The 17,305-nt window shown below is 44.9% G+C and overlaps 1 protein-coding gene across 7 annotated transcripts in view; it reads right to left on the bottom strand.

Annotated features, from left to right (window-relative positions):
• PIKFYVE (phosphoinositide kinase, FYVE-type zinc finger containing) overlaps positions 1-17,305 on the bottom strand; it is a 1,728,392-nt gene that overhangs the window by 1,538,032 nt on the left and 173,055 nt on the right. For all 7 annotated transcript variants that reach the window (XM_069615611.1, XM_069615606.1, XM_069615608.1 and 4 more), the window contains one exon: positions 4,449-4,630. In XM_069615611.1, coding sequence (XP_069471712.1) covers positions 4,449-4,620 — 172 coding nt within the window. In that variant the 5' untranslated portion in view covers positions 4,621-4,630. The remainder of the gene's footprint in view (positions 1-4,448; positions 4,631-17,305) is intronic.

Here is a 17,305-nt window from a genome sequence, read left to right as displayed (position 1 = left end):
GGGCATAGAGAGGAAGGGCTTAGCTGCTCCGATTAGCTTACAGGTGTAGGCAGTGGCGGAGGCCATGGAGTTGACCTGTTTGGTGAAGGAGAGGGTGGAGTCTAAGTAGAAGCCAAGTGTTTTAAATTCTTTGGCAACTTTGATTGTGTTGCCATTTATGTCAAATCTTTTGTATTTGTGGCTGAGTTTGTTAATATTAGGGGAGGTGCCAAGGATGATGAGCTCAGTTTTGTCATCATTCAGGCATAGACTATGGGTGGCCATCCATACCTGGATGAGGAAGTACACACTGTTCACCAAGGCCAAATCCTTGTCATAATCTCCCGTCAGCGGTAAGAGGATCTGATTATCATCTGCATAGTTAGTGTAGGTGATACCAAGACCATTGAGATCATCGAAAAGGGGCTAAGTGAATATGTTGTACATGGTGGGTGACACACATGAGCCCAGAGGCAGGTGATGGGAATGGGGTCAGCGAATGCTGTAGGTGAGAAGACCTGCATGGTCCTGCCTTTCAGGAAGGATTGTATCCAGCCAATGGCATCCTGTGAGAAATGCACAGCAGTGTCCAGGTGGTTACAGAGGACTTTGTGGTCTACCAAGTCGAACGCGGCTGATAGGTAGAGCAAGAGCAACAGGGTGGTTTTACCACTGCCCCGAGTGCGTCCATTTGAGCCTTAAGATCTATCAGCACTGTTTTGGTTCCGTGTTGGGGCCTGAAGTCTGACTGGCAGACTCCTAAGAGATGATTTTGTTCGGGGTATTTCTGAATTTGGAGGTATGCTACCCTATCTAATATTTTGAGCAGGAAGGGAAGTATGGTGATGGGTCTATAGTTAGTGGGTGTGTAGGGGTCTGGAGATTGTTTTGAGTAGTGGGAGTACCCAAGATTCCTTAAGGTTGTTAGGGACAGTGCCAGTGGAGAAGGAGGCATTGATGGGCTTCGAGATGAAGGGTGCTAGGTCTCTGGCAGCATCTTTAATGATTTGGGAAGGGCATGGGTCTCCTTGGCAGGTGGGCGGCTTAAGAGTGAGGATGATTTTCTCAACCTCTAGGATGGAAACTTTGGTGAAGTTGAAGCGATGAATGGGTTTGTGTGTGGATGTGGTCTTGCTGGGTTGTTGGGCTGGGTTATGGAGGTTGTCTTTTTTTTGGCAATGTTATCCTGTAGCGTTGCTACTTTATTAGATATCGCTTTTTGAATACTGGTGCAACAGTTTTTGTCCTTCACGCAAATGTCAGGGTCGGTTATTGGGGATTTAAATTCTTTAAGGATTATTAATAATTCTTTTATTCTCGAGTTGGCTTGCGTAATTCTCTTGTTCCAAGTGTCATGTTTGGCTAGGAGTATTTCCTTCTTGTAGAGGGAGGATATATTGGACCGGTTGTCATCCATTGGTAGTTGTCTCCAAATAGCTTTGCTTTTTCTTTTTTCTAGCCTTAGTGATTTAAGGTGTGGAGAAAACCAGGTGTTCAAATGCATTGTAGGTTCTGGATTTTAAAGGGGGAATGGTATCAAGGGCTTCAGTCATTATTTTTTTGTATTCCTCGACTAGGGTGGAGGGGTCGGTGGAGTCCGGAAGAGAATTTAGTGTTGGTAGTATTAGGGGTGCGAGTTTCACGACTGTGATGGTTCTTTTTTATTCCTGGTGGGTATAGAGGGGGCCAATGGGTTGTTTTTGGGGAACGGTTTTATGGCTTCTAGAGAGAATGCTAGGAGGTAGTGGTCAGTCCACGATTGTGGGGTGGTGGACGTGATAGTGGCTTTACAGTTGTAGTCTGCCACCCAATCAAGGGTTCTTCCTTTGTTATGGGTGGGAAAAGATACTCTTTGACTGAAGCCCAATTAGTTCTGCCTACTGGTCTTTGGGGTCATTAAGCCCTAGGTTGAAGTTACCTAGCAGAAGGACTTGTGAGGAGTTTTTTTTGGTTGTCCGAGAGGATGGTGGTTATGTCCTTTTCAAACAAGCCAATGGGGCCAGAGGGTCTGTATAAGTGGATGGTAAGGGTATTGGAACCGGAGATCAGTAACTTGGCGATCAAGGATTTGCATGATTTAACATCAGATGAGGGAGCTAGTCTCATAGCTAGGTTCGTTTTGGCTATTATAGCTATGCCTCCACCTCTGGTCGCCGTTCTGTCAGCTCTGAGTATTGTGTAATCCTCTGGGACTGCGAGCATAATGGCTGGGCCAGCTGCAGTGTGCAGCCATGACTTGGTGATGGTTAGGAAATCAAACTCTTCTGAAAGTATAAGGTAAGCTATTTCAGTGGTGCGTGCCACTAGAGAGCGGGCATTTATTAAGGCCCCCTTGAGATGTGGAGCTGTCTTTCCTGTTGGTGGTATTAGTGGGAACTGATTGATTGTATTATTTTCGAGATGCACATTGAGTGATTTGTTCTTCTGGCAATTAATTGATGGGCATGAATTCCTAATATTAGTGTTGGTCGTGGACGTGGGGAGAGGTTCAAATAATTTGGGTAGTCTGGATCGCAGTCTCTGATTTCTACAGGTGGTGGTGCACGGTTTGTAAGTTTTAAAGGTGTTCAGGATGTGAGTGTTAAGGATGGATGTCCTTGTAATGCTAGAGTTTCTAAGTGGTGGTGGGGTCAAAGGGTCCTTCGTGAATACTGGTACCTGCTCTGTCATGGCTGAGCCCGGTACAGGTGGGAGGTATGGGCGAGTGGTGGAGGTCATGAAGATCCGGTCTAGGATGGTCCTTAGTAGGACTGTGTTGAGGTAGCACCGTCTAGGATACTGCCAGTGGGTAGGGAAGCACCCTGGTACGCTTGTTCAATAGACTAAAGTACGGAATGGCAGAGTAGACAAGTTCAAATAGCTAAAGTCCAGTTTTGCAGTTTAGGCTAGTTCAGTTTCCTGCAAATAGTGTAGGGAGACCATTTAACAAAGTAGGCTAGTTCGGATTACTAAAACATAATTATCAGGATAGACGAGTTCAGTTGCTAGGGCACAGATTTTGCAGAATGGGCTAGTTCAAGATGCTAAGGCATAGTCTAAGGCACAGTACCAAATGCTAGGGCACAGAATTTACAGGATAGGCTAGTTCAAAATGATAGGGCATAGTCTATGGCACAGAACAAAATGCTTGGGTACAGATTTTGCAGAATAGGGTAGTCCATTCATCATATCATAGTTGGCAGACTAGGCAAGTTCTAACTCTAACAGAGGGATGTTGTTTCAAGTGCTACCAATAAAGGTAGGAGAGCACGTTGTGCATAGTTCATCAATATCCAGAACACTGTTTGGCGTGGACGGTGGAATTAGTATTATTGCTAACAATGGGTGTTTCGAGCCCGTGGAGTCGATAGCTGTGGTGGGGATTGATAGTCAGGGGGGACACGACTATGGTTTAACAATGTGCGTAGTAGGCCTTTGCCTCGGGAATGTACTTCCGTTTGTGAGTGTCCCTGCCGGCGTCCCTCCACGGACAGCCGCAGACAGTCGGTGTGCCTTTGTAGTCGTGCCTTCATGGGTCGGGCTGCCGGCTCTCATCTTCCGGTGCTTCCGGGTGAAGTAAATGGGCTCTGGAGGCCAATCAGGAGCCTCTGCAGCGTCGGAGGTGTGTTGTAAGCGTTGCTAAGCAACGGGATAGCCACAAAGCGCAGCGGCCATCTTAGAGGGATCTCGTGGGCACCTGCATGCAAAAATTGCGGCAAGCAGGCAGATGGGAAGAAATCTTTGGTTGTAGGCTGCTGGGGGTAAAGAAATTCTGATGTAGGGTAGTGCGGGAGGGCAAGGTTTACGCAGTAGGCCTTACCAGAGATGAGGATTGCAGCAGGCAGATGTCGTGGATTGGCGGCATGAGGCTGGTGAGGGAGGGCTCCTGCACGCCTTCCTAGTCAACGGCGGGCAAGAAAGTTAACTCTCTAGTTGAACCAGACAACTACAGATCCCTATACTAATTGTTAAAATTTGTTTTAGCATATATCGATTGAAGGTCTTGCTGGTTTCAGATTACCAATTTCTCTTTTTGATAGTAAACACATATAACATTATTGAATTAATTACGTTAGTTTGTTAGTTTGTTCAATGGCAACAAGTGCTTTTTGTATTTATTACTGAATACATTGTGATTGTATATTATGTATTTGTGAGTTGTGATTTGTCTGTAGCTTTGTCTCTGTTGATACAACTCTCATTAATTGGGACACTCAATGACATTCATGATAACTAGGAGTGTAATGAAATAAAAACCTTTTTTTCCAATTAGTCTGACTAATGATCATTTTTAAGGTTTTCTCTAGTATTGAATTGTGATGATATGTGCATAAGGATTTTCTCCTTTTATTTGGTCTTATCTACCCTCTGAAGCAGTAATAAAGATCACCTGTAGTGCCAACTCCCTACATTTTAAATAACGAGACTTAGCATGAAGTTTAATGATACAATGAGGATGCAACCCACCCACCATAAGAATCTAACCGTACCTTTACTGAAGCGAAAGAGATTAACGAAAGAGCTGTAGGCCGATTTGAAAGGCGGGTCCTCCTGATCTGGGGTCAGTGGTTTAAAATGGGTTAGGTGGGAGGGGCTGCTTGGGGATCGTGGTAGTTCGCTGACTGAATCCAATGTTGGAGAGGACTTGTCATCTGTGGCCATTTCATGAGTCCTACAGACAGGAAAGAAATAAATACCAAGAAGGTCAAGGAGGACTTTAATAGCACTGAAAAAGATCAATGAAGAAGCAATGTTTTTTCCAGTACATTTGCACTTACATTTCAACTGATACTATTCCTACATCACACAGACCTTACTGCTATTTCAAATCTTTATTCGGCTCAAGGTCATAAAGAAGCATTTACATAAGCATCATACATAGATACAGCATACAAATAAGCATAATGAAAACAAGAAATGTAATAAGATTTTAAAACAGTTCTGATGAAAATAGATAATAAAACAGGGAGCGAACAACTCACAGCCCTGGATGACAATCTATCTGAAGCTCCCTCACATAAAATCAAAATTCACACTGTTCAAGGAATGCTTACGGGTAGAGTCCCCCCTGGTAACATGATTCCACTAGAAATGTGTTCTCCCCAGCCAAGCACGGTGGATGTATTTTGCGACATTGCCAACAATCAACACATTTTGGGTATTAGCCCAACAAGACATTGCATCCGAGCAGTCATTACTCCTGCTGCTCTCAGGATTGGCTTTAGATGCATAGACCACAGTGCTTTACATTTTTTACATACAAATAAAAAATGGCATACGGTTTCAATATTGAAGCGCAAAATGGGCATATTACTGCTATGAAGTACAACATGGGAGCATTTCTAACACAGATTAAAAGCAAGTTGCAGCAGATTCAGAGACACATTCAATCATCTTTCCTGGAAATATCTTGTCATACAGGAGTTCAGGAAGCTGGCGACTAGACTCATTTCTGCAGTAGTTGATGGGACTTGTATTTACATGCCAAAGATTTGCCCACTGAGTCGAACATCATGAACAAAGGCAACAGGCAGCTGAAAACATGTTGCAAATCCTGCCAAGATGTACTTTTCTAAAACCATATTTTTTAAATTACAATGGATAACGGCTTGCATATTTCATGGCGAGTTACTTAGAGAGACGTTTCATTTGCCCCTATATGTGTTAATTCCTCCTCATCCTCCCTATCCACGTATATCACTTACACCTCCTCATGCTTTGCCAAATGTGCGCTCCTCCATGTGTTCCAAGCTCCCCCTTTGAAGACTTAGGGTTTGCCTCTCCCCAAAATATTGCTTCAACTCTTTCAGGATTTAACATACCCCGCTCTTCTGCCCTCCACCTTTAGTCTCCTTTCTTCGTCTCCTTGTGCTACTGTCCACCTCTCTCTTTCGACACCCTCCACTTTAATCACCTCATCTCTGTTCACTACTACTTCTTCAAATCAGGCTCTTCACCACCTCCTTCCTCTCTTTCTAGTCCCTATGTATCAGGTGCCATCTTCCCCACATCCCTGGCCCCTCCCTGCACCTCCACATAAGACACCTCAGCATCCAGTGGCAGTGTCACAATATCATCCTCCTCCTTGCTCCAGGCATTCTGGAACTCTCCTCACACTGTGTCCCTCACTCTCACAACCCCATCCAGCCTCCTATGTCTCTCTTGCCCCTCTCTCCCTCCAATTAATGTACTGGACATAGATATTACACTTAATGCAGGACTTCTACAGTTTCTACACATTGGGGTTTGTGTCTGTGGCTCTGTCTCACCATCCACTATCGCCGTCACCCTGCACACTATCACCCTACCCCTCTACTACCGCTTGCACCCTTCTCGACAACTACTCAATCTCACTTACACTCTTAAAATCACAGCTTCATTCTTTCCACCTGGTACCACTCAATCTCACACGCATACCTCAAAATCACTCATCCAATTCCTAACAGACTCTTCAGTACTCTGCTCCATCTTCCATCCTTCCCTGGTCTCTCGGCTTCCTTCCACAACTCCTGACCTCCCCGAACACGTTTCAATGTGTCTTGCTTCAGCGGGTCTTTAATACCTGTGACTTTGATTAATCCTTCCCTCCTCCCTCCATTGGGTCCACATGTCACGATTTGCTCCCTTTGCGCTTGTTCCCACTACTTGGATCCTGAACTGGGGTTTATTCCTTATTGGGCTTTCCTTATGAGACAGTGCTGTAGAGATTTGGGAGCTCTAAATCCATATTTTCCATTTCACTTCCCTTCTGGATCCATTACAGGATTTTGGCAGCCAGTATGCCGTTTTAATCAAAAGACTATGTTTACCAGAGTGCCTGGTACACTGCTTCATCTCCAACCTTGCAGGACAAGTTTGAGTGGAGGAAAAGGAGCACCTGTGGCTGGCAGGTGCTAGCAAACACTATACCTGCGACGTGCAACCATTAGCCAGCTTTAAAAGCCTAAGTATTGGTTTATTTTTGGAGTGATTGCATTTGTGACCGGTCGCTTGTTCTTGGTTCAGATGCTTAGTAACTAGTTCCTTGCTTATTATTTCTTGTTCCTGGATCCCTGGATTTTAATTGAGTGTACTTATTAGTACTTTCTGCTTCCTGGATTCCCATTTGGTCTTGCTATGTTTTGCATTTAGTACTTTCCAGTGCTTTCCTTTTCCTGTGCAGCCCAGTTTGTCTGTGTTGTTTATTTCTTTGACTTTGCCCTGTTCTGCAGTGTAACCTTGTGTTAGGCAGAAACATGTGCAGTTCCCTCTGGGACCATGCAAAAGATTTAAGACTACAGGTGTTTGGCAGTAAACCCACTTGGTAGCAGTCTGTACCACACAGATTCACTTGGTAGCTGTGGCTGAGCAGTCAGACTCCCCTCAAGAAGAGTTAGGCAGTATACAGAGCATACAGAATAGGTACAGAGGCACAGTAGCACAAGCAAACACTGACCAGAGCTTGTGTAAAAGTATATAATTATTTATTTAAAAGACACACTTGTAAATTACACTAGCACAGAAAAAGGTAAGTAAGTTCAAAACACAGTCCCAATTACTATATGTGCATCCCTAGTTATTTGTTGGACAAGTCTTAGTTAACACCACTTATTTTCAGACAGAGGTGAGCGCTTAACGTTAGATGGCACTCCAACAAGTTGTTTAAAAAGGGGGAGAAAAGGCAGAATTAAGAAAGCAATACAGCAAAACACTTTTCGGAAAACCACAGTAAGTATTAGAGAAGGCAGTCTATTGAGGAGCAAGGAAGTTCAGTGCCAGGCCCACTTTAGGGAGAGCCAGGCCAAATATGCCCAAGATCACACAATGTCACAAAGTCTCAAAAGTCTTTACAGGTGAGTAGAAAAGTTCTGTTAAGCTTAGAAAAGTTTAGTTAGGGTGTCCCAGGCTAACCCAGGTTCGGGAGCCGAGGGCTAAATCTACCCCATACAATCGGTGGCAAGGGAAGCTGGGCGGAACACAGTACCTTCAAAATGGAAAGGATCCTCCAGCGGTGGCAGTTGTTCCTGGTAGTGGGTGCAAGTCGCGGCGTCGTCCAGAGGAAGAGAAGATCTCGACGTGGAGGAAGGCTGAAGGTCGTTGCACTACCAGGGAAGAAACCAGCCGTGGAGTTTTCCTGTTAAAAGGATGTTACCCCCTCTTTCGCGGTAGAGGTAAAAAGTGGTATTCCAGTTTCCGGGGTGCTTGGCACAGGCAAGGCGGCCACGAGATGCTCCAGGGAGGTGAAAAGAAGGCAAAAACTGGTTGTCCCCACCAGTCAAGGGAAGAAGACTCTCCGGACTGGAGATCTCCTCTGTCGTCGGGAAGTGGTGAGACGGTTCCGCAGGGCTCCACCGGTGGTGTCGTCGTGGCAGGGCGGCTCAGCTTTTCCCTCTTCGGCTTCTTAGGTCCTGTGGCGACTTCTGAAGTTCCAGTCCCCAAAGCCCTGCTTTTATGCAGCAAACCCCCATTCACCAGTCCTAGCTGTCACTCAAACATGCTAAGTGGTGAGCCGGGGGGCTCACCACTGGGCCAATCACACAAGAGTGCGACTTGAGTTGCCAAGGCAACTCAGTCCAGGGTGCCTAAATCCCCCTCCCACACATCCTGTAGACCCAGACACAGTGGCACCACTTTGGAGGGCTTCTGTGCAGAAGCCTGCCAAAAGTGGAACAAAGGCTCGACTCGGGTTCAGGGTTACTGAAGTGAACCCAGATACCATTTTGGCGGCGAGTTCTGGCAAAAAATCCCAACCAGTGAATTAATATTAAATAAATAAACCGGCGGTATCTTTAACATTGCACCAAAAAGTGGTGCATTAAAATCAATGGGAAATCCCATTGGGAAATATTCCGGTGGAATATTTCCGTGGTATCCACTGCCACCAGCCAGAAACTCGGCGAGGGAGGATAGGGACAGTACCCCCTCGACAAACAGACCCAGGGGCAATCTAATTGCCCCTACCAGTACTTCCACAGTATGATGGTTTGTACTGGTTCTGTTCACAATTTAAGACTAGTAAAGTCAATGGTGACTTTACATGCCCAGGGAGACAGTAGTCAGTCCCAGGGTATGGAGTCTATGTTTGGGGGTCACTATGACACCCCTGTGTTACTGCACTGAGGGTGCTGTGTAACACACATACAAAAACCAATGATAGCCTATGGGGAAAAATACCCCAAAGCCCATAAGCACATTACAAGTCACAAGAATACACTCGAATCATATCCAAGAGTGAGGGTAAAAGAGTCCCACTCTTGGCAGGAGAAGAAAATAAACCCCAAAAATCCAGCAAAGCCGCTGGGGGACTCACTAGGTTAGGAAATTCAGCCTAAACAGAGAATTCTCCCTAACACCTTGATCTTTTAGATAGCCCTCATTGAGAGATTTCCTATGTTGTACCCTTCTCCTTTCCTTCCCTTGGTGGGGAGGGAGGAAGATTTTGCACTTGTAATTTCGTTTCCCTGCTCCAGTTCCTTTACCTTCTGTGTGATATACCTGCTGACGTTCCTTGTAATCATAAGGAGCTTTACAGTGCTTACTCCACATCCCTTTTCATACATTTGTACTCTTATCAAATTCGACTTGCACATCCTGGGCTTTAGTGTACATGTATCTTGGTTCTTGAGTGTATGTGGTTCCATACAAATATATTCACTGTGTGATCTTGTGCATGTTTTCCTTGCCATAACTGCCTTTGTCCTTTCATGACACCACATCCCACCTTACTCCGGGGTCCAATCTAAATCTGTTCTTTTGCCCGGGATTGGGTAATCACAGTGCACAGCAATAGAGATTCCGCTCATCCCTCCCTCTTTTCCATGCACAGCATTTCATTCTCGGTTGTTCGCCCCCCCCCACCCCTCCCTGCTGCTAGTTTGGTGTGCATCCGAGGCTTGGGGAGTTAATTTTCTCTTATCTGGGTTTGAGGTGCCGGAGTGCCAGAATATTTATTAGGGCTGTTTGCTTCCTTTAGTACTCCGCCGAGCTCTCCCAGACAAGCATTGTATTGTAGTACTCATAGTTCTGAAATAAAACAAAGAAAACTCTGGCCAGAAATGAGGGTGCAAGGATATCAAGTATCAATAGTCAAGCCATGCATAGGGGATTCAGGAACTGGGGCCAGCCTAACTCCCATAGCCCGCCTTTGGGAAGGATTGGCACAGACCCTTGTAGGCCACCTACCCAAGGTCAGGAAAGGTCCCGGTTCCTGTTCCTGTTCACCCCGACAGGGTCAAGCACCTTGTCCCTGTCACACCTTTCAAATCTGAGGTACTCAAAATGACACTGGGATGCAGGAAGAGGAAGTTCTTATGGTGGTAGTTTCAACATCACCTTTCATTAAAGTCGACTTTACAACTCTTACTATCCACAGCTATGTGATTCAATAAAGCAAGACTTGTTGAAATGGAAGTGTTTTTGTTCTCTTGGCTCAGTAGGATCGTTCTAGATAAGAATGCCAGCGGCTGAATACTGCTGCATGAAAATGCAGGTGGAGACTTTTCTAATTCCCCACCCCTCCAACACCCAAAACAGAGAGGCAAGGGGCAACGAATAGTTGGTGTTGGGAGGGAAGAAAATAGGAATGAGTGGGACAGGGTGTTTTTACACTTATTTTTTAAATGGCAGGAATGCCGCTGGTTGAATTTTTAGCAGCGACATTCATTTTAACTGCTTCAAAAAAATGGGTTTCCCCAACATACATCCGACAGGGTCCTAGGTTTGTAGGCCTACCAGGAGTTCCAGCAGGCCTAGTCCTGCCCCAGAGGTGAGGTGTGGGAATTGGGAGGGCCACAGTACCTGTACCTTCCTTCTGATTGTACCAGCTTGCATGAAAGGATTACCACCTGCTGGACAGTGTTTTCTGTCCCCTAGAACTTCAACATCCAGCTTGCCTGGCGGTGAAAGAATAAGTGAGCACCCTGCCCGCGAGAGAGATAGCAGGGAGTTGCTGTGCCCCAGAGCAATCCATTCAGAGGTCCAGCCGAGCAAACGCGCTCTGCGACAAAGACAAGCACAATGCCTTCAGCAAAACCCAGAGACAATATGGTTACCTGCGAGGGGACGGAGAGCGGCCTCCTTGGCAAACCATCATGTTAAAAACGCTGGACAAACGCCACATGAACTGGGATTTTTAAAGGGATTACAGCAGCCCATCATTGCCTAGAGCCGACAGACCCACGCACGAGAAGGGGGTGATGCTTAGCATCTCTTTTATGCGTTTGCTTACCTGAAACACAACCTGGGGAAAGGAAAGAGCGGATAGCTCAGAGAACCAGGTGAGGCAGAGTGCCAATGGAGGGGGAACGGGAGGATAAAAGAGGGCACAGGAAACAGGAAGCTATGGGTTATTTGGGTGAGGTTGAGGGAGAAGGAGGACTAAATACCAACCAGAGGAAGGAAAGTGTAGGATAGTGTAGAGGAGGATTGTTGAAGGAGTGTGCAAGGTGAGGGTGGTTGGTGGGAAAAAGTGGTACTTGGGTTTCAGTGAGTGTGCAAGGTGTGTGTGTTTGTGTGGACTAATATGGGGAGAGTAGGGAGTGAATGAGAAGGTGACTGAGGAAGTGAAAGGAGAGTGACCTGTGGGAGAAGGTGCGAGTGGAGTGTAGTCGTAGCACTAGTGTGGAGATTGGAGTTCTGTAGTAGTGTGGGGAGGGCAGTGTTGTAGTAGTATGGGTAGAGGAGTTTAATAGTGGTGTGGAGAGGGGAGAGTAGTAGTGCTGAGAGGAGAGAGTAGTAGTAGTGCAGAGAGGAGTGTAGTAGAAGAGTGGATTACACTAAGTGTAGAGAAAGAACATCAGAGTAACAAAAGGGGAGGGTGGGAGGGACACTGAAGAGTGAGAGAGTGTTTTTTCAGAAGGATTACAGTGGGACTGTTATACAATGGACATTGATCAACAAACGGCCCAACAAACTGGGTTAACAATGGATTTTATTACTAAATGTGTACAGGATTGGTCAAGATAAATAGCGGGGCATAGATTGATATGTCACAAGCCTTCGATACGATCAACAGAGGGCATCTCTGGAAACAACTGGGGCTTACCGGAAAATCTCCTGGCCATTGTAATCGAACTTAACAGGGAATCAGTACTGCAAATTAAAACAGATCTTGTAAACTATCTTAACCCATTAAAATACACAGGCGGTACGACAGGGGTGTATTATCATCCCTTTCCTTTTTATTCCATATCTGTCTGATTTGTCACAGAGGTTAGAGGATTCAGCGTTAGCCAATCCAAAGATTGGAAAGACCAAAATAAATTGGATGGCGTACGCCGATGTTATTATCCTATTGGATTATACGCAAATAGGTCTACAGCGAATGTTTGTTGCACTCCAAAAATACACACAACTTAATGACCTGAAGGTTAATCCCCTCAAGCCGAAGATTCTGGTATTTAAACATCTTGACATGGACCATGGACGATCAGAGTATTCCGATTGCAAAAGAGGTCACTTATTTGGGAACAATGGTTCGATCCTTCCCAACGAAAGCCCATGCGATAGATATTCTTGAGGCTAAGATTATGCAGTTCGGCTTGCAGATGATAAAAATCCTAAATAAGTTTTGCAAGTTTTCCCTCCTCCCCCACCAGCCCTGTTATCAGGTAAAGTCATCCCTGCGTTGTTGTTTGGTTTCAATACAGATCCTTTGTCTCATCTGCTAGACTCGGATAGACTGGAGGGCAGAATTTGGAAGTGTGTTCTCAGTTTGCCCAGTTCTGTGCCTATCGCTTGTGTAAGGTACGAATTGGGCCTACAATCGCTTGTGGCATGGATGGAGTGGAGATGGATTTCTCTTTATAGATTGATCCCGTTTCCCCCCATCAATTTCACTATATGAGGACGTGTCGTCTGCTCTTCAGGACTCTTCAAATCACTACTTAGTAAACCTGAAGATGCTTTGTAAAAGAATTTTATTGGAGGCTGACTGCACGGAAGAGACTTTGATTGACAATCCAATGAAGGTTAAGGAGTGTTTAAAAAGGCTGGATTGGATCAGCACCATAGCTGCTATGTGAACCTCAAAGGTCTCTGTCTCTAACTGCTATCACCAAACCTAGATCATTTCTTCCCATGTACTTGAAGAAAATCCCAGATTCTAGGCTAAGATCTGATTTCTTAAGATTTTGCCGGAACTTTCAGCCTACTCGTGAAATTTGCTATATCAGGAAAAGAGATTTCCCTGATGATACCTGTGATGTGAGGATGCCTGTTCACAAACGTTGAGGCATCGGTTTATCGACTGCACTGGTACAAGGGAAATGAGACTACAACATCTGTCCCGTTTCATTTCACAGGTTTGGTGGTTGGCCACACATTGTATCTGGGAAAGGGCAGCTTCTGGAAATTAATCTTTATTGACAACTGCAATTGTAAAATTGTTCAAAGAGCTGACCTTGGTGGGACTGTAAACGTGATATGAGCCATTAACCATTTTAATTCTGGTTCTTTCTATTTTTGTTGTATAATTTATCCAGAATTGCACCTGTAATCAATTGGAAGGATTTTAGAATTTCTAGCAAAAAATGTTTTGTTTGCTTCTTATGTCATTTATTTTATTCCTACGTTCTTTCTCAATGTTTTAATGTATGCATAGTATGATAAATGAATTATATTTTCTTGTTTATTTTTGTGAAAGGTCAATTTTTGTTTGGACTCAAACAATAAAAAAAATAAACAAATAGTGTGTTCATTAAAATAAACATTGTCAGGATGGTTCTTCTCGCTTGGGCAATGCTCTGAAAACGTATCTAAAGAAAATCGTCTCTTGAAAGTAAAGTGTTACCACAAATGTTCTGCCAGTACTCTGTACACTCAGGGGCTAGATGTTAACGCAGAACGCTTATATGCTCTCTGTCCCTGATTGTAAGGGGTTCCTGCACCCTATTTTTCCAAATTCTCAGGGTCTCTAATCTTCAGCTGTCAATCTCAAGTTTCCACAGTTTTCAGAGTCTGTTCTCCTCGACTCTTAGCGCTCTATGTTACAAGGCCCATACTCTGGCCTTGTCAAAGAGGATTCAGAACTAGTTTAAAAGACAGGTGGAGTGATTACGGAGATGTCCAAAGCCAGTCATCCACCTGAGGATGAGCACGGCAGCAGAGAGTTTCCAGTTCCTGCCCTCCTTGTGTCAGCATGTTTTCATACATACCGTTGTTCTATGCAGCCTTGCCTCCTATGCCAGATACTTGTCCGGGCTTTCTATCAATTTCAGAGCTCCCACATCAGAATCCGAAGTAAAGAAAAAACATTAAACTGAAGATAGAACAGGTATCGCCTGACCGCTGCAGTTATCGGCTGTAGAGGGGAGGGACGTTTATGGGAAAACAAGAAGAAACACTGCCTCAAGCATACACTTAAGGCGACATTTCCTTGCAACAAAGAGAGAGAAGCCACTTCCATAAGCACAGCGGAGAGGACCTTGTGGAGCTGCCAACCAAAGCAGGCAAGCCTTCACAATAACCCAGAGGCCCCCTAGATCACAGGGACCAAGAGGGGAAAAGGACACACCTTTCCCTAATATACTTACTGGTAGACCGCGTGGAACCGGTTACCGGAACATGAATGTGGGCACTGGCCTTCCAGTGCGGATATCTCCAGTATGCTGCAAGCCCGTGCAGAAAAAGTGGGCAGGGCTTAGCCCACTACTCATGACTTTACATATTACACACATGCCCTGGGTGGAGAAGACAGGGCCAGGGTGGCCAGGGAAAGAAATTGTGAATTGGATGTTAATAGGTGAAATGAGGGTGCTCGAGTAGTGTGAAGGATTGAATAATAGTGTGGAGGATGGCATTAGCAAAGCTTTGGGGAGGGGGCATAGCAGTTTGGAGAAAGGAAGAGTAGTCTGGAGGAGGGAGGAGTAGCACAGAGGAAGGACAAGTAACAAAGGATGGAGTGAAGAACGATGAGGAGTGAGAACACCAAAAGGGATAGTAGACAGATGGTAGGAGTGAGGTATTCAAAACTTCCTCTACCTACTCTGCTTCACTTTTCCCCTACTCTGTGTTCTTTCCTCACCCATCTTTCATCAATAGTTTCTTTCAATAGCTGTTCATTCTCCTCACTTGGTCACCCCTTTGGGCCCTCTCTCAGACCAATTAAGATAGTCCAAATCCCTTCCAAATGTCCCAACTTCTTTAACCCTTTGGATACCTTCTTCACCACTTTGGGCACTTTCCTGATAACCACAACAGTTCTCCACTTCTCCCCAGTCTCTGCCACTCTTTGGACCTTCCTTTCCCCAGCCTCCTTGGTCCTCCTTCTCCCAGCCCACTGGGTCTCCTAACTCCCCATGTTTTGGGTCTGCTGTTCTGCAGCATATGTCCTCCCTGAAGACTCCTTTCTTCTCCTTACCACCAGCCTTCTGTGTCTCTACTCCAGCCTTTGGCTCCTGCTCTTCCCAGGCTCTAGGGACTCAGCTCCAGTCTCCTGCCTCCTACTTCTTCACTTCTTTTCTTCCGCTCTCCATTCAGAACCAAAGGAGCACCTCCTCCTACCATCACCATCTACTAATGAGTCCTTGAGGGTTTATAGGGTTCTAGCCTCTAGGAGGTTTCAGCCTCCTTCTGGTTGAATGGGACCCAGGTATGGTAGTTTCATATGGGCAACTGAGAAATCGGTTTTCTGGGCCTCGGTGGATCTGGACTGCAGCTTTGAGAACTACACCTGCCATATCGGACTTCCCAACCCCCTTTTGTTCCTTAAACTACTGGCAGATCGTCTTGGGAAGATCTAGCGCAGGTCCTCCCTTTTGATTTGTATGGATTTGGGACTAACTTAATCACCCGTTCGAAAGGATCAGAGTGCACCAGTGCTGCCGGCCCCATGGGAACGCTGCGCCACACTTTTCTCACAATTGTCTTACAGGGGCCCGAGTATCGATCGTTATCCTATGAAGGAAGTACCTCTTTTGCGCCCCCACCTTCCACCAACATGGTCATAAAGGCACTTCATCACAGAGATAACGAAGCATAGAAAGGGTATCAAGGTGTGCTCAAGGAAAATTAATAAAATGGGAAAGGAAGGGGGACAGGCGTTGCGGGCATTGTGATATCTGCAACGATTGATATTCTGCAACAATTAATCTTTAGTTATTGGTTGGCCCAACAACTTACTTTTAACTGTTCCAAAAACTCAACATGACAGTGTTGTAAGATAAACATATTCACTATGCTGAATGGTTAATATTTGGTTGCGTTATTCGAGGTTCACGATTAACTGTAGTCTGGAGCCATTGTTTTAGGGATAGATTGCTGCTCACGCTGGAACGCTCTTTAATCAGACTGCAGTTGAAAAACGTTGAAGACTCACCTGTTTAAAAGGCAAACTAATCAAACTTGTTGCATACTTTCGATTTCCTTACTCTACCTCCCTTCCTCAATACCTCTATTTTCCTACCCACGTACAACTTTAGAGCTCCGAAGCAGCCTCCTGCCTGCAATGTGCGCTATATGGAAACCACAAACAAAATTAAGAGAAATGCTCAGCCTAATATATGTAGTGCGGTCTAATGAACCAACAGTTCATATAGTTAAAGGTATTGATTATGCTGCCCATATCTGAAAACTAACCAAATCCTATTTTGGGGATCTTTTAAAAGGTTTAAAAACATCAAAGGGAAGTATGGTTGAGAAAAGCACTAACATTGACATTGCTTGCTTTATGCACTTAGAAAATGGAGCACATGTGACAGTGGAAATATGTTTTATCGCATTTATGTTGTTGTTAGGGCCATCTACTTTATGTACCTCAAATAGACAAAGCGTGAAAGTCATGATGTTGAAATACTAGATCTTTGGAGCACTTTAGAACTTATTATAACCAGAATTTCTCAATATCCAGAATGCTGTGTCGGTATATGCAATCTCAGATAACCATATGCAATCTCAGATAACCACAGAGAAGCAGGAGTCTGTCTTGTGTGAGGAGTCGGACATGAAAGACTGACACAGGTGCTGTGTTTCTTGCCCACATACTTGTATTTAAATAATAATGGGACACACACCGAAAGGCTCCATGTGGCAGGCCCAATCCGGCTCCCTTAAGATGAATGGTTCTACGTACCATTAGGAAAATATTCCACACAGGGGATACTATACAGTCATCAATTGTTGTTTGCGCAGATTGAATTCACTAGCTATCGTACTTTGCACCCAACTAGGACATCTACTATCATTGATAACTCTACATCTGACCACCATCAAGATCACATCAAGCCTCTTACATGGGTAATCTTACTCCATCGAACTATTCAATAATGCCATAGAGCATTGCTTTGACAAAGACCCATGAGGGTCGAAACACGTGTTGGCTACAGAATTAAAGAATATCTCAATTGATTTAATGGTATCTGTTAATTTCAGT

Source organism: Ambystoma mexicanum, chromosome 9, assembly GCF_040938575.1.
Source record: "Ambystoma mexicanum isolate Mex_15411 chromosome 9, UKY_AmexF1_1, whole genome shotgun sequence".
Taxonomy (NCBI): Eukaryota; Metazoa; Chordata; class Amphibia; order Caudata; family Ambystomatidae; genus Ambystoma; species Ambystoma mexicanum.
Note: the sequence above shows the minus strand (reverse complement) of the source record. Positions and strands in the feature narration are given on the sequence as shown.